Consider the following 19,884-nt stretch of genomic DNA (forward strand, 5'->3'; position numbering starts at 1 on the left):
GCCGAGTGTCGAGTGGCTTGATAGCTAAAACAGCCGAGTGTGAGGTGATTTGGTGGCCGAGACAGTCAAATATCAAGTGATTGGATGAAATCGTAATTGAATTAGTCATATGGAATTAGATCGTTGACCCATTAACTTGCTAAGTTGAATTCCAGTCTTACCATGTGAGGCCTAAAGACCTGCCATATCAAATATACGTAAACAAAGTAGTCAAAAATATCAAACAATTTTGGAGAATAAAAAACTTGATTCGGCATTCTCCATCGCTGTGTTTAATTCATCTATATAATAATACTTTATCCATCGCGTGGTCTGCTATACTGTCTGTTTCCTTGTTCGCCATGGCGTCCGACGATGTAGCCGTGGTAATGGTACCGCTTCCGGCGCAGGGTCATCTGAACCAGTTCCTCCACCTCTCCCGCGTCCTCGTCTCCTGCGGCCTCGCCGTCCACTACGTCGGCTCCGCCACCCATAATCGTCAGGTCCGTGAACGCGCCGAGAACAGCCTCGGCAGCGCCGGCGGGATCTGCTTTCATGACCTCCCGCTGCCTCACTTCTCCTCCCCTGCACCTACTTACGATGCCGGTGTCAACTTTCCGGGCCATCTTCAGCCAGCCTTCGACGCCGTTCTCCACGTGTTCACCCCTCTCGCTGACTTCCTCCGCTCTCTGGCCGCTTCCTCCCGCCGCGTCGTTCTCATCCATGACTCGTCCATGACGTTCACGTCCGTCGCAGGCGCCTCCCTCCCCAACGTCGAGAGCTTCTGCTTCCACACTATCTCCGCCATCTCTGGCTTCTTCTACCGCTGGGAGGGGAGCGGAAGGCCGCGGGAGGAGGTGATCGAACATTTGAAGCTTCCCTGTGTGTCTAACGAAGGTTGCATAACAGAGGAATTCAAGTACTTCGTCCATAGCCAAAGGAGCATGTTCGCCGCCGATGAAGGTCGCCTCTTGAACACGTGCCGGGCGATCGAGGGCCAGTTCATCGACTTGATAGAGCGCGAGCCAGGGTGGGAGGGCAAGAAGACCTTCGCCATCGGACCGCTGCACCATACCGCCGCGAGCGAAAACAGGGGAGTTCGGCACGGTTGCACGGAATGGCTGGATCAGCAGCCGCTGGGCTCGGTCCTCTACGTCTCATTCGGCACCACGTCGACTTTCTCGGACGAGCAGGTGGCGGAGCTGGCTGCGGGATTGGAGGCTAGCGGGAGGCGGTTCTTGTGGGTCCTTCGGGACGCCGACCGGTGCGACATTTTCTCGGAGGATGCGGAGAAGCAGAGGCTGCCGCCTGAGTTCTGCGCGCGGGTGGAGGGGCGGGGGAGGGTGGTGCGGGGCTGGGCGCCGCAGGTGGAAATCCTATCTCACCCGGCGACGGGAGGGTTCATGAGCCACTGCGGGTGGAACTCGTGCATCGAGAGCTTCGCCGCCGGCGTGCCGATCCTGGCGTGGCCGATGCACTCGGACCAGCCACGCAACGCGTTGCTGGTGACGCACGTGCTTCGGGTCGGGTTCCCGGCGCGCAACTGGGAAATGCGAGCTGGGCTGGTGCCAGCTGAGGCTGTCAGGGACGCCGTGGAACGGCTGATGGGCGAAGAGGGGGAGGAGGTGAAGCGGCGGGCGAGGGAGCTTGCGGCGGAGGTGAGGCGGTCCACATCGGAGGGTGGCAGCTCCAAGGCCGATCTGGACGCCTTCGTGGCGCATATCGTCAGGTGAATGTCTGCATGGTCCGACAAACGTGGCTCAGCGAACATTGCTTTTCTTTCTGTAAAACTTGGAGCCATTTAAAAATTGCAGTCGAATAAAAAATTTACGGTAAATTCCAACAGGCACGCAAAGTTTCAGAATTCCTAAAATACACATCTAAGTTTCAAATTTTTCAAAAGGTGCATCGAATTTACTTTTTACCCCACTAACAATTGTTGATTATTTTCTCTCAATCTTTCTGCTTTCTCTTAGAAAACAACATGAGTTTATTATCAATTAGAGATCAACACTATACCCCATGGATGGATATGATCTGATAGAGATCAACACTATTATGGATCACTCAATACTCAATATGGATCGTTGGGCTTGATTTCTTAAAAATTAAGACCATGTTTTAATTAAAATTTGATGTAATATTGGAGCAATTTTAGAGAAGTTAGAATAAAAAATAGAGGACATCCTTGGATTCCTTACCATCTTAGAAACCTACATGATCTGAAATGAATCCAATCGAACATGTCTAGATGTAGATTTTGACTAAAATTCATGAATAGACTTAGGTTATTTATATATATGGTGTCATATCTTTGTTCTGATCAAGGGGCAATATGGGATTGGTATTGGAAGATCAATACTACGACGGGCATGATCTGATGCCGCCACATTCTAGTTGAAAGTTATTATAATATTGAAACACCTCCAGAGAGATCGAAATAAGCAAGGTAGGTATCGTTGGACTTCTTGTGATCTCAGAAACCCATGAGGTCTGAAATTAATTAAATCAAACTTGTTTAGGTTGATTGATGAATTTTGACCGAAATTCACTGATGAATTTAGACTATGAATGTGATCTTGGTTTCTGGAATACATGTTCGGCTTGATCTGGGATCAAATCTGACATGTGGTATTGTTGATCTTCTTCTTCGTGGTTGTAAGTTAGTAGAAATTCAAATAGTCTAGGTCTGTTAGTGGATTTCAATCAAAATCTATTGATCGATATATATAGGTCTAATTGGATCCATTTCAAATCTCATGGGTTTCCGAGGTTATAAGAAGTCCAATGACGCCCTCCATTGTTTATTTCGACTTTTTCATTGGGACTTTAATGTTATGTTATTTTTCGGCTAGAATATGATTATGATCTCCGAAAGATCAAATCCATATTGGACATGATCTCCTAGTACCAAGTCCACATTGCTCCTTAAGGGCATCTCCTAGTACCAAATATCCCCTAAGAGAATGTAGATATGATCACCTAGTACCAAGTTTTCCACATTGCTCCTTTATTATAAAAATATATATAGAATGTTAAGTGTAAATAAAGAGAAGAAAAAGAACAGGGAGGCTAGGGAGGTTAGGGTAGTATTTATTATTAATTTATTATTATTATTTAATTTTTCAAAAATTAATTAATTTTTTATTAGAAATTATAAATAAGTTTATTTAAATATAAATTAATAAAATAATAAAGGGACTTATAATATTTAGTTATAATATTTAGTTATGATATTTAAGTATGATATTTGAAAGTGAGATAATTAATGGTAATAGGTGGGACTCATAAATATTTGGTTTGTGAGATATTTGATTGTGAAAGTTGGGATATTTGAGGAAGGAGATATTGGATTGATAATGTAGACATGGGGATCACAAATATTTAGATGAAATATCTCCATGCATTGTGGATGTTATAAGGAAAGAGGGAAAAGAAGGGAGAATATTGTACCAGTCCAAAAAAAGAAAAGAGAAAAAATAATTGATAGTTGTTAGAAGAGTAAAAAGCAGTGTGTTGTTTGAGAAATATGAAATCTCGTTGCGTGTTTTGAAAATTCTAAAACTTGGAATGCGTTTTTCAGAAATTTATCATCATTTTTTACCCATTTAAAATAATAATAATAATATAATGGTAGTGTTCACGATGTATTTCATATTGTTTTTTCCCAAACGACAAACTATAGTGCGTGAATCAAGATTCTGTAATTTTTGGCCAACTTTATGCATTATAATATTAAACTTAATATATTATAATATTAATAATTAAGATTTATCGACAATGACACGGATCTTATGACTTTAAAAAAAAACAACAACAATCTCATTTATAAAAAAAAAAATGATAATTTCAGTAGCTACATAATCTGGGGTGGCATGAGATCCAGTCACTACAAAAATTTTCTACCGACCACCTTTTAACATTAAAGCGCATACGGCAGCCAATCCAGATGCCCAATCATCCTTTGATTGTATTTATTAAAGGAAAATATTTTAAAAATTAAAATAATTATCATTTTTAATAATTAATCATTAATAGCTGTTAAAATCCGGATGTCTTACCGTTTAATCATTAATTAGGACAATAACAATCTCATTTAGATGTGTATAATTTGATGCCCCGCTATGCCATCAAATTAAAATGCCACGGGTCAAGACATTGAACGCGTGCAGGAGTGATCTCAGGGTAGATTTATCATATTAAATAAGCGCCAATTCTGGATAAAGTTGAGAAATTATTCTCTCACATGGGATCAATTTTAAAATTTTAATTTATTTATTTATAGATGATTATTAGATCAACATATAACCTTTTGACATATTGCCCGTAGACGAAGTCGATTTGGTACCTAAGTGATAGATTATCACATAAAAATAATAATTAAATCCTCAAGAGAATAATTCATTAGGGATTAAAATACCATTCACTTGAAGAAGTATTCAGTCATTATTATTTATCTCTTTTAAATTCCTATGGGTCCAACATTGATGTGCATTTGGAGTGGTCGTTATCATCTTTTTACCGCATAAAATGTCCTCGAGGGCAATGGTAGAACTAGAAAATTTATAATTTCCGGGCTAATTTTGATTTAATTGAAAGTCCCCGGACTATATATCTTCCTCTCTCACATCTATTTTTCATTTTTTTCTACCATAAATTTAAATGGTAATTCTTCTTTAAACTCATTGGATCCCTGGGCTAAAGTCCAACTAAAAACATGCTTGGCTCCAAGAGGGCACGCCACATGATGGTATGGGACTAGGTGAGATACCCAAGCAGCGAGGGTTCATAATCCATACAATATAAAATTTGCATTGGTTGAACTATTGATGACATAGGAACGTCATGTCAAGAGCTATTATATTTTTCTGATTTACTTAGCGTGTGAAATATGGAATTGAATTATATATCTAAAGATTAATGGGTTTGTAAGACTTAGATATCTAATAAAAAAAATAAAATAATGTTCTCTTTTATAAAAGGTAGAATCCGCCACCTTAGCGGCTTCACACGATCGGCTTCACGATCATTTGTGAGGAGGTAAATCGAGAAACTGCAGTTGGTCACGACACAGGATCCGAATATTGTCTGGCTTCGTCAGGATTCAAACCCTTGTCCTCTTCTGTAAGTCTGCTACGTCGTAATTAACCAATTCAGCTATGTCTCGGGGGCAATCACAATTATATTCCCGACTTACGGTGCAATGATAAAATACTTTTTTAATTAATTAAATATCTATGAATTAATTATTAATTACGATACACTACAAATTATTATTTTTTCAGTAGGAGCGGCAAGCTGTTCATACTTTTGGAATTACCACCCTTGATCATCTAGTCACAATTACGCGGCAAGCATCCGGTAGAAAAGCACATCTGGGTGTAGCGCCGTGTGTGGACCGGAACCGGCCCCATACACTCAAATGACTACAAATGGATTGGATGGAAAAAAGAAAAATTCTTTAAAAAAAAACAAAAAAAAAATCCTCTGTAAATATTTATCAGGTGGCTGAATAGCAAGTCTGGAAAACCATTTTCTGATCTGGTTATTAGAATTGTAACACAGTACTGGTCTGGTTATACTAACGTTTGGATCTTTTGTATGTTCTCACATACATGGACACAAGCACAGACGTGAAATTAAAGCTACGAGATTGCAGCTAAGCTGCCATAAGTGAACCAAACAAAAGAAGACATGCATGCATTTGAAGGCATGCAGCTGGGGAAGTATGCCACTTTATTGAGGAGGTCAATTAATGAGGTTCTGTCGATGGCTTTGATTTGGAGGAAACAAGAAAAAGCTCAAGGTTCATAGTCTGATCCACGTCAGTATGTTTCACGAAGTTGTCGTAGAAGAAGAATGAGAGAACAATAATGCATGCTAGGGCAGCGTCTGACATTAATACTAAAGAACTTAATTTGGCCTTTTGGGCATGATGCAGCTGAAAAGATATTTGATGACAAAAAATGAAATATAACAAGAAATATAATTACTCTAAGCTTGGGCCGCCCATTAGAGTGACCGTACTGCGAACCTAATGTGAAGTATAACTATCCATAGGCTCGGGCCCATTGATAGAGCGACCAATCATAATTGAGTACTCCCTCTAACTAACAAATTTTTTTTTTATAAAATTAGAGTACTTAAATAAAATATAATTCATCAACAAATAAATGACAAATGAAAGTCGATTCCAATATACTTTTCAAATTTAAAGAGTTTGAATATTTAAATTATAAAAATAAAAATAAATAAATAATAAAAAACTTAATTAGGAAAAAATATTTATCTAACTCGACGATTTTTTTTAAAAATAAAAAAAATATTTTATCATATATTTTATAATAAAAATATCTTTTATTTCACTTATAACAGCATACTTGCTATAATATAAAAAATTAACTCATCCATACGCCATGTTTTTTTAATAATAATAATCATAATAATTATAATAATCGAACAAAAATACGATTTAATTTATTGGAGGAGAATTTATGCAGTCGTAATGATATTAATTTCTCAATCTATACGCCAATTAGCAAACACGGAAGTAAACAGTCACTGAAAGTCAACGTCGACGGATGACCAAGCTCATGAACTCATCCAACGCACGCAGCGACTCACCGATGCCATTGATCCCTTCCGCCACGGCCGCCGTAGTCTCCGCCGCGATCTCCCTCGCCTTGAGCCTCACCTTTCTCCCTCGCTCCTCGTCCGCCATCACTTCTTCCACCGCTTCCGCTGCCTCGGCGCCACCTGCCGCCGCTACCGCTCCCGCCCCCAGCACTTCCACCACTAGCTTCGCGTTCAAGAACTGCTCCCCTGCTATCGGCCGGAAAACCACTGGGACCCCGGATCCGAGGCTCTCCAGAGTCGAGTTCCAGCCGCCATGGCTCACGAACGCCCCCACCGCCGGGTGGCCTAGGATCGCTGCCTGAGGGACCCACCCGCGCGCCACCATCCCAATCCCCTGTTTCATCGCTGCCTGGGGCGGGGCTTGGCTCGCCGCCGGTGCGGCCCATAGGAACGGCCTGGAGTGCCTCTCCAACGACGCCACCAGATCGGCCGCCTCCTCCGGCGGCAACCAGTTCTGCGATCCGAACGACACGTACACCACGGATCCAGGCGCCTGGCGGTCCAGCCACGCGAGGCACTCCGCGGCGATGCCTCCGTCGTCCACGACGGTGCCTCGCCCTCCGGCGGCGGAGAAAAGAGGACCCACAGCGAACACCGGTTTCCCCGTTGACTCCCCCCACAATTCGAGGAACGGCTTCTCGAGGGCCTCCGCGGTGTTCCACAGGGTGGCCCGGGAGCGGCGGCAGCACTCCGCCTGGCGACGCACGAACTGGCGGCTGGGGTGATCCGGATTCGACGCGGCTGAGAGCATTTTTTGCGGCAGCTGGCGGCGGCGCACACTGATCCCGGGTACACCCGGGACGGCGATCTCGTCGTCGTCTCCGTGGCGGCCATCAGCGTGGGGGAGGTTGATCCATATAGAGTTGTAGATGGACATGGCGAAAGGTCCGGAGGTGTAGAGGGTGGCATGGAAGACGCCGAGCTCCTCCGCGATGGGAGCGGTCCAGCCGAGGAACATGTCAGCGATGAGGCAGAGCAGTGGAAGCTCGGCTTCGAGGAGGGAGGCGAGGTAGGCGCGGAAGGAAGCGGGGAGAGAGTCCTGGATGGCGTGGTTGAAACGGGTGACGAGTTGGGGAGGGAGGGCGAAGGTGGTGTCTGCGTCAGGAGGGAGGCCGTGATCGGTGGGGCGGAAGGGGAGGCCGGAGAGACGGATGGACGAGGGAAGGCCGCGGCGGGAGAGGTGGGGTAGATGGCCGTCAGTGGTGAGGAGGATGAGGGAAAGGGAAGGGTAGCGTTTGGAAAGCAGGCGGGCGAGGTCGAGGCAAGGATTCAAATGACCATGCGCCAAGAATGGGAACAACACCACGACGCCATCACAGTGCCTCGTCGAAGCCATTCCGATCTGTTACCCTAATTGCCTGAGAAACGAAGGAGAAGAAGCAATGGATACTGCACTCCTCCAGTGCCACACCGTTCCCTCCACCTACTCTCTCTCTCTCTCTCTCTCAGAAGCCGTGCCGCAACATCTCTCCACGATCTATCCGTCACGTGACCTTGATCACAGCAAAAGATTTTCTGTTTTTTTCTCTCCTCGGGAAACACGCCGTTGACCCTTGAAAGAGTTAGTGAGAATTTAAAAAATCACTTTTATAATTCCTTTTTATATGAATTGAATAAAAATCCAAAGTAGATCAATTATCTAATGAAAATTGATAAATATAATATGAAAATATAATATAACATATTTTATTATATAGATGTGGGATCCATACAAGTGGAATTTATTATATAAAATATATTATGTTATGTTTTTATATTATATATAGTTAATTTTGCTATGCTGCGGCTTGTATCCTGCGTGACCCAGCATCCTTTGATTGCGTTCCCCATAGAAGAAAATTCTTGCAAATACGTCTCGTTGCTGTCGCTTCACCGCGGATCCCTAGGCACAACTCGCGTACTCCGTTGAACCGTTGCCTCGGGGACAATAATAAGATATACTAACTCCATAAAGTTAAATATATATGTACGATGTATGTGAAATTAAATTACTTTAAGTTGTTTAAATTTTAAAAACGGTTTGGTCTTGTCGCAATAGATCCTATCATAAATTTGTGACAGAAATTTGGATCGTTCGATTTTAAAATAGAAGATTAAATTCAGGGCATCGATTGAATGAGTGATTTGTTTGAGGAAACTGGGAGACGGCCGAGAGATGGGAAACCCAGCAGCAGCGTTCGGAAAAGCGTACAAATCAACGGCCAATCGTCGAACTCTGAGCCCGGCTTTCGCTCCGTCTCCATGGCGGAGAATCGATCACGCAGATGTCGAGCGTCGATCGTTTCAATTTCTCCCGCGGTTGGATTCCGACCCTCGATAACCTTCACCACGATCGGACTCCTCTGCGCCGTCACGCTGGACACCAAGGCTAGAAGCTTGTGCATTTCCACTGATTTCTATTTCTTTGCGGTTGTGCCTGTCTCTTTTCGTTGTTTTCTTTTATTGTCGCGATTTTTCGATAGTGGTCTCCACTTTATTTGTATGCAGGTGTTAGATTCGAATTGGTTTCTTGGATGGGCCTCGAATTGGCCCTGAAGCAAATTTCCTATTCAATCGACGGCCGAATTTGTGTTCCCTCAAGTAAATCATCCATTCAATCTACAGTCTGAATTTAATCTTAATTTTACAATTGAACGGTACAGATTCCCGTCACAAATTTGTGACGGAAGTCTATTGCGACAAGTAACTTTTTTTTGTTTTAAAAAATAATTATATATAATAATTAGAATCTATAATGGATGTGATTGCATATAATGGAGAAAAATTATGAAAATTTATTTAATCTTAATCATATTGGTCCATTATTTTTTTAAAAGGCAGACAACTATTTTAGAGGAGTGCATACATATGTGTTTAGAAAACTGCATGATAGTATTTTTGTATATACAGTGTATTATTGCTCATTCCATAAAATGTCTGGAATCATGATTTGAATTTCGAAAAAAATTTATTTCTATTTATAAGAAAAAAAAAAGAGAGAGAGAGTAAAGAGTGCAAATATAGTTGCTTAACGTGTGGTGCCCCACAAGTTCCGTGCTCGGTCGTCTTTGACAGCGATGGCCCCAGCTGTCCGCAGCCCCTCCTATAAAGAAGCCTCGCCATCCGTCTGTTCGTATCCATTCCGGTTCCAAGCATCCTCGCGGGTGTTCGCTTCTGTTCACCTGCGAGGGTTCCTCCTTCTCCTAATCTCCTCCGATCACGATGATGCTGCGGAGCTCCTCCACTCCCCTCCTTGCCTCCCCCATCCCCTCTTCCTCCTCCCCACGCCACCGTGCCGCTGACCTCCACTCCTCCTCCGCAGCCCCCGACGGCCTCCGCCGATCTCACTCCGACGAAAACTTCCTCGACTCCGACTGCCGTCTCCGACGTAATAATACCCCCCGCTGCGAACTCCATGTTTCTTTGGATCGCGCATCCTCCCTCTCCGTCTTCAATCGCAAGCCGATCGCCGAAGATATCGAGGAGGAAGAGGAACACGGCGATGCAGAGAGCAATGCTGCTTCCGCGGAGTGGTTTGGGTTCGTGGGCGTGGGCGAGTTGAGAGCGTGCGATTTGGGAAGCAGCGCCGTGTCGCCTCTGTACCTCGCGAGAGGGCTCGGAATCGACCGTGTCGGGTCGGGGTTGTTCGATGCCGACGGATATCTCAATGCATTCATCGGCGAAAACGTGCGATCCGAGGTTGAGATGCAACATAAGGCGAAGCTTGAGGAGGATCCGTGTGATCCCCAATCGCTGAGGAATTACGCAAAGTTCCTTTATCAGGTATTGTTAATCTCCATGATCAATTATATGACTGCTTAGTTAGTGTGTCTAGATTGAATGATACACCGTGCACGGTTGTGCCTAGAATGCGTAGTATAGACAAACTATCGAACATGTTTAGATTAACTATCTCAAACCGCATGGATGACGATGAGCAAGAATACATGTAAGAGATAACATATTACCTTTTGGGGAATTCTGAGGCTAATGCTACATTTCTATATGTAAGGTTATAACCTGAGACCAATCGGAACACAACAGAATGCATTAGCCATCCTAGCGAAGGCTCATGTGCAAGAGAATGCTGCATACTTTGGGTTTCATAGAATTCATGTAGAAAAATTGTTGATACAGAAACTCAAATTACAGAAAATTGTGAAAATGGATGTTAAGTGTTGGTCCACAAACCTTACAGGCGGCTTGCATTATTTGAATGAGAGAGTTTTAATCTCATTTGACTTACGAGAAGTGAGACCTGCCTTCTTGATATAACAACTAGATGTCTATTTCTCCTTCCTTGGTACACAACAGGCAGTGCAATTGTTTTCTTTTCTTGCTTTGGTTTAGCAATAAGTCTTGAATAAATAAAATGACTTCACAAAAAAATCTCAACAGTCATTACTCAAGACTGGTATTGTTAGCACTATCTCAATATAGCTTTCTTGCAAAAATACTAGTTATGTTCATCTAAAGTGCTCTTGAACATTGAACAAGCCCTTGAGAATAACAAATTCACTCCTCGTGCCATATGATGAACATTTATTGTAATACATCAAATGGATAGAATTTGAATCTAGGTTGGAACTTGTCTTTTCTTTTGAGGTTGACAAGAGATAATGTTTGGAACTCAGATTAGATTAATCGACTGAAATAGTTAGATTCAGTTTAAAATAGAAACGTCGATTTTTTTTTTTTTTTGTATTGAGGTTTAAATTCAATTTGGTTGTTAAAATAATTGCCTCCGAATCATCATAACACACGATGCAGGAAAAGCGAGATCTTAGAAAAGCTGAGGAATATTACTCTCGAGCAATATTGGCGGATTCTGCAAATGGAGAAGCCCTGTCACAGTACGCAAAAATAGTGTGGGAGCTTCACCATGACAAGGATTGGGCTTCTAGCTATTTCCAACAGGCAGTTAGAACGGCTCCCGAGGACAGGTAAAATACAAGGTTTCCACTTGAATTATAAGCATGGTAGACAATTTGATGATTTGTTTATAAGAGCTTAAATCTCGTGCGCACGGCAGCTGTGTTCTTGCAGCGTATGCTGGTTTCTTATGGGAAACAGAGGAAGATGATGGAGATGGAGACGATGTAGGAGTTACTTATGGCAATTCATTTACTCCCGCACCTCTGTTGTGGATGTAGAAGAAGATGACAACGCAAACAATTCAAAAGTAAATGCCAATAAAAATGGATCCCGTATCAAGTCAATGATCCTTTAGATTCATGTTCACTTGCATTCGTGTATCTTTTTGTAATTCGATGTTTTGCAAGTAGATGGAGCACGGAAGTGTAACCAACATTAACCTCAATGTTTTCATGCTCTGTACAATGCAAAAGGATCAACGAATGATTCTTTAGATTCATGTTTACTTGCATTCGTGGATCTTGTTGTAATTCTATGTTTTGCAAGTAGATGGAGCATGGAAGTGTAACCAATCATTAACCTCAATGTTTTCATGCTCTGCACAATGCAAAAGGATCAACGAATAGAGTCTCAGTAGTTGCTGAAAAACAATATGCCTGATTAAAATAATTGGACTCGATGTATTGAATTGTCACTATAATTTGGATGTTTCCCTCTACTTTTCCTTGGCTCAGTGGTGTGTAATCATGCATTTTTACCCAGATTTTTCTTTGTTCCCTATTTTTTGTTTGTTTATTTTTTCAGGAAAGACCAACCAAGCTAATAACAACCTTCAAACCAAATGGGTTGATCGACCAAGTCAACAAAAATGGTGAATCAAGTCCAATGTGCAGGGGATAGAATACGTCAAAACAAATAGATTTAGCGTATGTAATGGCTTAAATGTGCTAACTTTTTCAGCAAAAAAACGTGGATTCCGTCATGCCAGTGGCTCCATACGGTCAGCTCAGCTCCATCTGTGAGGAGGTAAATTGAGAAGTTGTATAGTTATCATGACGGGGGAGGACATTGCCTTGGCTTCACCAAGATTTGATTCTTGTCCACTTCAACAAGTTTGTTTTATCGTAATCAACTCAATTATGTCTCGAGTAGGGGTGCAAACGAGTCGAATCGAATCGAATAATATAAAAATATTGATATTTAAATTCAAGCTGAACATATAAATATGATATTCAATTCGATTCGAAACTCGAAAATATTAATAATTTGGGCTCGAGTTTGATTAGAAATAATTCGAGCTCGAGTTCAATTCGAATTATTTGAATCTTAATTCGAACAGAATCAAACTTTAGTTCGAAATGTCTTAAATTATTTGAGTTCGATTCGAATTATGTGAATCTTAATTTAATTCAAGCAAAATTAAATTTTAATTCGAAATGCCTTAATTTGAACGGCTCGCGAATAATATTATAGATTCGAATTCGACTCGAAAAATTATCGAACATGTTCGGGTTCAACTTGAATTCGATAATTTTAACTATAAATTAAATATTATTCGAACTGATTTGAAAAGCTCACGAACTGATTTGATTCTTTTGCACCCTTAGTCCCGAGGACGGCTTAAATGTGCTAACGTAGTTTATGAGTAAGGATGACCATATGAGTCAACTGGCTCCATAAACACGTGACTCGAGTTAGAAAGCGAGAGAAAGAAATGGAACCAAAACAGCCTAAATCCCGTGGAGACCCTCCACTAGATTCTCGTTCAACTTGTGGCATGAAGTTTGCTACGAGATTTTCCTACTATTTCGCCTGGACAACTTGTTCTCTCGTGTCTCCATCAAATTTATGAACCAATGAAACTTAACGGAAGGTTAATAAGAAAAAAACAAACAAAATATGCAGTGATTCATTGACGTTATCGATCATTTACAATAAACAAAGGCAAAGTAAGATTAGCATTAAACATTAAACATTTTAATGGCTTTCTTCCTGGATCGGCATCAAGCAGTCACCGGAGCGATCATTGCGCCGTGAGCAGCATCGAAATCTGGCGTTGCAAAAGGGATGCTTTCTTCTGCTTCGTCTTCCTCTGTTTCCCACAAGAACCCAGCGTACGCTGCAAGAACATGGCTGCCGTGCCATGGACAATGCATCCTCTCAAAGCCAATTCAACAAATTAAACTTTTTGACGGAGGAAAGGCTTGATTTTTACCTGTCCTGTGGAGCTGCTTGAACCGCCTGTTGGAAGTAGGTGGAAGCTCGTTCCACGTCGTGGTGGAGCTCCCATACTACTGCAGCGTACTGCGACAGGGTCTCTCCGTCGTCAGGCTCCGCCAGGATCGCTCGCGAGTAGTATTCCTCTGCTCGTCGGAGGTCTCCCTTCGTCTGCAACAATTTATATAGCAATTCTTAAGAGAAAAGTTTGCATCTTGTTGTTCAATCGAATCGTGCGGATGAAAAAGACACGTACTTGGTGGAGGAACTCAGCGTAGTTCCTCAAGAACAGAGCGTTGCTCGGGTTCTCCTCCACCATCTTCTTGAAGTGAGCCTCCGCATCCGACTGCAGGCCTCCAGCGATGCTGCTCCCCCAGTCGACGCTGGCGGTGAGCAGCCCCGAGCCGAGGCGGTCGATCCCGAGCCCTCGCGCGAGGAAGAGAGGCGGCAGGGCGGGGCTTCCCGACTCGCTCCGCATCAGCCCGGGCACGAAGTCGAGTTCCTCGTCGGAGACGTCATCCTCTCGGACCTCATCCTCCTCGGCGACCGTGGTGGGGTTGTAGAGCGAGGAGGAGATGCCCTGGGGCGCGGGACGGGCGGCGCGACGGGCGGCGGCGGAGGACAACTTGGGCAGCAGGTCATCGGACAAGACTGACCGGAGGTTTCCGTCGGAGTGACTGCGGCGGAGGGAGCCAGCTGGGTCATAAACGCTATCGGAGGCGGCGGAGGGAGAGAAGTGGCAGGTGAAGGGGTGGAGGTGATGGGGGCTATCGGCGGCGTGGTGGTGGTGCCCAGGGGAGGACAGAAGGAGGGAACCGAGGAGAGGCGTGGAGGAGCTCCTCAGAATCATCGTCATCCAAGAAGAAGAATGAGGAGGAGGAGGAGGAGGAGGCGGCCTCGCAGGGGAACCAACGCGAACACCCGCGAGGCTTCTGGGCCTCAGAGAAATTTACACGAACACATGGAGGGCGAGCGACGGCCAAGAGCCTTTTATAGACCACTCGATCGGCTAGTGGACACGGTGCATTTAATTAAAAATATCACGTGAAGTTTGTGAACGAGGTAGCTTCCTATTCTTTTCCAATCATTTTACTCCACAACAATGAATTGTTAATCAACTCAAAAATAGCCAAGGCTCTTATTTCTCACAACATCTCTGAACACTAAAGAAAGTCTATAAAGATCTTATTTATCTTTTCTGTTTTTCAAAAACAAATGTGTTGTTGGTCATACATCCAAAAAACTAAGAGACGGTATCTATCAAACAAGATTTTGTTGACCTGCCTTGAGGAGATGTAGATTTTGTTATCACCTCCCTTGAGGCTTAGTTTACACTACTAACTCACTAGTTTGCATGGAGATGCATGCCCATGGCGAATGCCAACTTCGAGCTCACGCACCCACACACCGTTCCACGCTCCAAATTCCAACGCTGCACCGCCCAAATCCAACCCTGGCCCGCTCCTCCCTCCCTTTTGCAGGAAACTACACCAAGCCATGGCATAAAGAAGCTCTACCTCTCTCCTCTCCTCTGTTTCCTTCGCCCTCTGACACCCAACAACTTAATTAAAGACGACAATTTTTTTTAATGTTCATCTGCAGTTACTCAGACGCCACCACCGTCACGCCCTCAAGCAGGCAGGCAGTCAAACAAAGGCTCTCTCTACCTTTTCCTTTCTCCACCGGCAGCCGTCGTCCTCAGCAATTCAGATTCTTCTGGCTGGCTGCTTCATTTCATTTCCTGCAGCTTTAACTTGCTGAGTTGTTTCGTTCTTGAAATGATGAATCGTTCACATTGAACCTTGTTTTGTGTTCATCAAGCGTGCTTTAGACTTGTTTTGTTTACCTTTTTGTTTGATTGTTTGTTTTTAGTTTCTTCCTCTTCTCTTCGTATTCCAAACCCTAAACAGTTCATCATTAGCTAATTAGAGTAGTTTAGAGTGCCCCTGTGCTGTCTCTGGCCTACTTTTTTACAGAACAGAAAGAAGGGAGTTATTGAAGACAAAGACTGTGTGTGTGGAGTTAGATGGGCATCTCCGGAGCCCATTCTTTTACTACTCTTCCATTTCCATTCGTACTGCTGATTCTTGAAGTAATCTTGCTTTGTTTGTCGCCGCTGGCGTCCGCCGGCGATTTATACAACTTGGTCTACAAGGGCTGCGCAAATCAAAGCTTATCCGGCGGCGGCGCTGCTTACGGGCAGACGCTTGCTGCCATGTCGACCTCACTTACTACTCAAGCCGCCTCTTCCAAGTTCTACAAGACCACCGCCTCTTCCTCATACGGCGGTCAGTCCCTGTTTGGCCTCTTCCAGTGCCGCGGCGACCTCTCCAACTCGGACTGCTCCGCCTGTGTCGCTCGGCTCCTCCCCATGTGGCCCTCCCTCTGCGGCGCCTCCGCCGCCGCCCGTGTCCAGCTCGCGGGGTGCTACGCGCTTTACCAGGTCTCCGGCTTCCCCCAGATCTCCGGCACACAGCTGCTGTACAAGACCTGCGGCTCCGGCAGCGGCGGAGGCGACTTCGAGGTCAAGCGGGACACCGCCTTCAGCCAGCTCCAGAGCGGCGTGGCCGGCGGGAAGGGGTTCTTCGCCACTAGCTACGGGTCAGTCTACGCCATAGCGCAGTGCGAGGGCGACCTGTCCTCCGGCGACTGCAGCGATTGCGTTGCCCAGGCCGTCCAGAAATCCGAGGTCGAGTGCGGAGGCGCCTCCTCCGGCCAGGTCTACCTCGACAAGTGCTACATTAGCTACAGTTACTACGCCAATGGCGTCACCACAGCAGGCGGCGGCGGAGGCGGAAGCGGAAGCGGTGGCGGTGGCGGCGGCGGAGGTAAATACCATCTAAAACACTAAAAATCCCATCTTTGCTTCCTTCAATCTCACAGAAATTCGTAAAAGAGATTCAAAGTTACATCCGTTTGTTCTCGTCTTTGATTCTAGATGTCAAAATTACTCACAGTTCGATCTCCTTATGGATTTAAAGCTTCTCTTCTTCGTTCACTCCAGTTCTTCTGATCTGAAGACGGACTCCGCTCCCTCAATAGATCATAAAGATGCAATTTTTACCTATCTCTTCTCACTATTTCAACTAAATGATGATCTAAATCAACATTTTTTCATGAACTGATTCCCAAATCATAATCACGTGACACTATTGAGCAGGGCAAACAGGGAAAACAGTGGCCATAGTGGTGGGTGCAGCAGCAGGAGTAGGGTTCCTAATCATCTGCTTGTTGTTCGCAAGAAGCGTGGTGAAACGTGATGAAGGTGAGCAACCGTATCCATCACCATCCATGCTCAGTCGGTGCGATTGAATTGAATGCTCAAATTTGATGTCAATTCTCCGTCAATTGCAGATGATGTTTGAAGGTTGGTGGGCGACCGAGAAGGAGGAGAGAGGGACAAGGGGCTCTGTTCTAACTTGTCCTTTAATGGAGAGCATGCAGGAGGATTTGGCAGTTTGCTTTAGGGCAGCATGTGGTTGCCATCCAGCAAGTGGAAATGAAAGGAATAATCCGAGCTGGTGTCTCACTGTATTTTTGCACATCCCCGACATGTAAGAGCTGTAAGCTTGCATAGATTGTTTCATGCATTGTTCTTGTTTTTTTTTTCATCTTCTTCTTTATTTTTGGATCTCAAAACTGATACTAATGATAAATTTTGGGCACACTTCTATTGTGGATCTCATTGAATTCTTGATTGCTTTTGTTGATGCATGAGTTCTGCAATCTGTGTTTAGAATTCTTACTGTGGTGATTGTGCTCTTGTGAAATCAAGTCCTTGTTTGGTGAATTGGGTTGGTTTCATATAAAAGTATGTTATTTTATTAATTAATAATATGTCTTACATACAATGATTAATTTATTACAGATATAAATTAGAGGGCAAAAATCAATTTTATATAATCCTTAAAGGAGAAATATTCTTGGGCTAAATATTTGTGCTTCTAAACTCATTGCACTTTAGATATTCTTCCAAACAACTGATTTATCAAAAAATATATATATATCAAAAATATATTATTTTTTAATAGATAAATAGAAAAAATTATCTTAAATAATTCATTCTTTCTCTTATCCTCCCGTAAGAGTAAACAAATCCTAACTATGAACTACACGACCAAAAAGCAAAAAAAAGAAAAAAAAAAAAGAAGAAAACTACAACAAGAACAAAATACAAATATGAACTACACTGCATTGATTTGATGTGGGGAGGACATGGGTGCCACGTGGTATAAATTCGGTCAATGTAGATCTTGATCAATCTGAGTCAAAATAGAACTCAAGTTAAGTCGGTTTAACTCATGACGAGCTCGAATCATGTGAGTCTCGTTCCTTCGAGGTCATCTCACAGTGAAGTTCAATCCGAGTTGCGATGAACTGAGAATAGATCGGGTAATTCTTCCAAATTCAACCTAGCTTGGGGCCAAGTCCCCAATAGGTCCTTCCAAGTCATCTCAGAAGCAAGTCTAATAAAATCGAGTACATGTATGATAGGGTTGTTACAAAGCCGAAAAGGCATTGGGGTCAAAAGGGGTGTCGGTTATAAAACAACATATGTTATAGGAGTAGGAGAAGGAGCGTCGATTGCAAGGGTGAGCACTATTGTCGCTGATATAGCAAATCTTGACTGGTCTGACATAGTAAAAAGAGGTTAACAATCGGTTCAAAGTGGCATCTGACCTGACATGTATAAGGTCAAAGGGGCAAATCATGGCTCGAGCTCGGCCACATATATAAGTGAGCTCGACCATACGCTCAAGTCAGCTCAGCCACACATATATGTGAGCTCGACGACGCATTCAGGTCAGCTCGGTCATATGCTCAGTTCAGCTCGCCACCCCTTTAGGTGAGCTCGGCCACATATATAGATGAACTTGGCCACACGCTCAGGTCAGCTCGGCCACACATATAGATGAGCTTGACCACACCTTTAGGTGAGCTCGACCATACATATAGGTGAGCTTGGCCACACGTTCAGGTCAGCTTGGCCACACCTTTAGATGAGCTTGGCCACATATATAGGTGAGCTTGGCCACACGCTAAGGTTAGCTCGACCACACCTATAGGTGAGCTCAGCCACGCATGCAGGTCAGCTAGGCCATTCAGACAACCTGACCACATGCTCTTACAGCTCGGCCATTCAGACAGCCCGGTCACATGCTCTCACAGCTCGACCATTCAAATATCTCGACCACATGCTCTCATAGCTCGGTCACATGCTCTCACAGCTCGGTCATTCATACAGTTCGACCACATATCTTCTGACCTCAAGCATCAGGTCAGCCATCAACGGACAAATACGCTGGCTCTTTCTTCTTGGCTCAGATTTATCAGCTCATTCAAAAGGATAAGGATGGTGACCAAGTTCCCAAACTTGATCCCCGAAAATCCCGCACACTTATGCGCACAACCGTCAAATGAAGATAATCAACCCCACTGAGCTATTGGATATTCAAAAATCGTCAAAGATCATCTCTACCGCATTAATGGCGCATTAACAGCCAATCACATGTGTTAATTCTCGAAGATCACGCTCCCTCTGCTACTATATAAACCCCGCAAGTACGAAGAGGAGCTCTCTTTCGAATTCTTTTTACACACGCATACTATTTCTTTTTCTTCTTTCCTGCTCTTGGCTGACTTGAACGTCGGAGTGGCCTCGTCGGGAATCCCGACGCTCTGCTGACCTGTAACGTCCGTAAATTTTCTCATAGATTTCCAAAAAAAAAAAGTTCGTCATAGCTAATATTCAAACCATGAACCTTTAGATTGTGAGATAACTTTGATACCACCATGCCATAGGATAATTCTTACCTAAGATATACCCAGAATATACATAGATTATATAATGTAAGCATGAGAAGATGAAGAATTGAAGAGTTGTTTCATCTCCCTAAGTTTAAAAAGGGAAAATTATTTCATCTTCCTCCTCATTCCTCTTTCTCCACTGAATTCTTCTTCTTCGTTCGCCACCAAAATTAGTGCTCCTTGTTTTGGTGTTCTAAAGAGGGATTTTCAAGGGGATTTCCTCACAAAGGCTTGGTAGATGCAAGAGGATCACTCTAAGGCTAAGTAACGGGTAGAAGATCTTCATCTCACAAAAGAACTCTAGCGGTATATTTAGTAAATATAGCAAGAGAATGTAAGTACTTTCACCTGCAGTATAAGTAACTTTCGATTGATATATATATTATTTCC

The 19,884-nt window shown here is 43.6% G+C and overlaps 5 protein-coding genes across 5 annotated transcripts; 3 read left to right on the plus strand and 2 right to left on the minus strand.

Moving 5' to 3' along the window:
- The first annotated feature begins 330 nt into the window (after positions 1 to 330).
- On the plus strand, positions 331 to 1,712 carry LOC141814149 (zeatin O-xylosyltransferase-like). The gene has a single exon (XM_074702108.1). It carries the CDS (start codon positions 342 to 344, stop codon positions 1,710 to 1,712), a length of 1,371 nt encoding a protein of 456 aa, XP_074558209.1. The 5' UTR covers positions 331 to 341.
- A 4,752-nt stretch (positions 1,713 to 6,464) lies between these two features.
- LOC141815263 (crocetin glucosyltransferase 3-like) lies at positions 6,465 to 8,052 on the minus strand. The gene has a single exon (XM_074703184.1). The coding sequence runs from the start codon at positions 7,949 to 7,951 to the stop codon at positions 6,548 to 6,550; it is 1,404 nt and encodes a 467-aa protein (XP_074559285.1). The 5' UTR covers positions 7,952 to 8,052; the 3' UTR covers positions 6,465 to 6,547.
- A 1,764-nt stretch (positions 8,053 to 9,816) lies between these two features.
- On the plus strand, positions 9,817 to 11,747 carry LOC141814176 (uncharacterized). Its single transcript, XM_074702128.1, has 3 exons — positions 9,817 to 10,377; positions 11,365 to 11,537; positions 11,627 to 11,747. The coding sequence occupies exons 1-3, from the start codon at positions 9,817 to 9,819 to the stop codon at positions 11,745 to 11,747; spliced, it is 855 nt and encodes a 284-aa protein (XP_074558229.1).
- A 1,600-nt stretch (positions 11,748 to 13,347) lies between these two features.
- Positions 13,348 to 14,631, minus strand: LOC141814750 (uncharacterized). Its single transcript, XM_074702696.1, has 3 exons — positions 13,943 to 14,631; positions 13,685 to 13,857; positions 13,348 to 13,602 (listed from the first exon to the last, which is right to left on the minus strand). Exons 1-3 carry the CDS (start codon positions 14,540 to 14,542, stop codon positions 13,473 to 13,475), a joined length of 903 nt encoding a protein of 300 aa, XP_074558797.1. The 5' UTR covers positions 14,543 to 14,631; the 3' UTR covers positions 13,348 to 13,472.
- A 1,081-nt stretch (positions 14,632 to 15,712) lies between these two features.
- On the plus strand, positions 15,713 to 17,241 carry LOC141814751 (plasmodesmata-located protein 3-like). The gene is made up of 3 exons (XM_074702697.1): positions 15,713 to 16,514; positions 16,847 to 16,951; positions 17,041 to 17,241. The coding sequence occupies exons 1-3, from the start codon at positions 15,713 to 15,715 to the stop codon at positions 17,049 to 17,051; spliced, it is 918 nt and encodes a 305-aa protein (XP_074558798.1). The 3' UTR covers positions 17,052 to 17,241.
- The last annotated feature ends 2,643 nt before the right edge of the window (positions 17,242 to 19,884 follow it).

The sequence above is a fragment of the Curcuma longa genome, chromosome 21 (assembly GCF_044706935.1).
Source record: "Curcuma longa cultivar G26 ecotype Majalengka, Jawa Barat chromosome 21, ITB_CL_G26_1.1, whole genome shotgun sequence".
Lineage (NCBI taxonomy): Eukaryota > Viridiplantae > Streptophyta > Magnoliopsida > Zingiberales > Zingiberaceae > Curcuma > Curcuma longa.

Coding starts and splice junctions, on each gene's coding strand:
- LOC141814149 (XM_074702108.1), top strand. CDS start 342: ATGGCGTCCGACGATGTAGCCGTGGTAATGGTACCGCTTCCGGCGCAG.
- LOC141814176 (XM_074702128.1), top strand. CDS start 9,817: ATGATGCTGCGGAGCTCCTCCACTCCCCTCCTTGCCTCCCCCATCCCC. Junction 10,378..11,364: donor ACGCAAAGTTCCTTTATCAG/GTATTGTTAATC, acceptor CACACGATGCAG/GAAAAGCGAGATCTTAGAAA. Junction 11,538..11,626: donor AGAACGGCTCCCGAGGACAG/GTAAAATACAAG, acceptor TGCGCACGGCAG/CTGTGTTCTTGCAGCGTATG.
- LOC141814751 (XM_074702697.1), top strand. CDS start 15,713: ATGGGCATCTCCGGAGCCCATTCTTTTACTACTCTTCCATTTCCATTC. Junction 16,515..16,846: donor TGGCGGTGGCGGCGGCGGAG/GTAAATACCATC, acceptor ACTATTGAGCAG/GGCAAACAGGGAAAACAGTG.
- LOC141814750 (XM_074702696.1), bottom strand. CDS start 14,542: ATGACGATGATTCTGAGGAGCTCCTCCACGCCTCTCCTCGGTTCCCTC. Junction 13,858..13,942: donor ACGCTGAGTTCCTCCACCAA/GTACGTGTCTTT, acceptor AAATTGTTGCAG/ACGAAGGGAGACCTCCGACG. Junction 13,603..13,684: donor CAAGCAGCTCCACAGGACAG/GTAAAAATCAAG, acceptor ATGGCACGGCAG/CCATGTTCTTGCAGCGTACG.
- LOC141815263 (XM_074703184.1), bottom strand. CDS start 7,951: ATGGCTTCGACGAGGCACTGTGATGGCGTCGTGGTGTTGTTCCCATTC.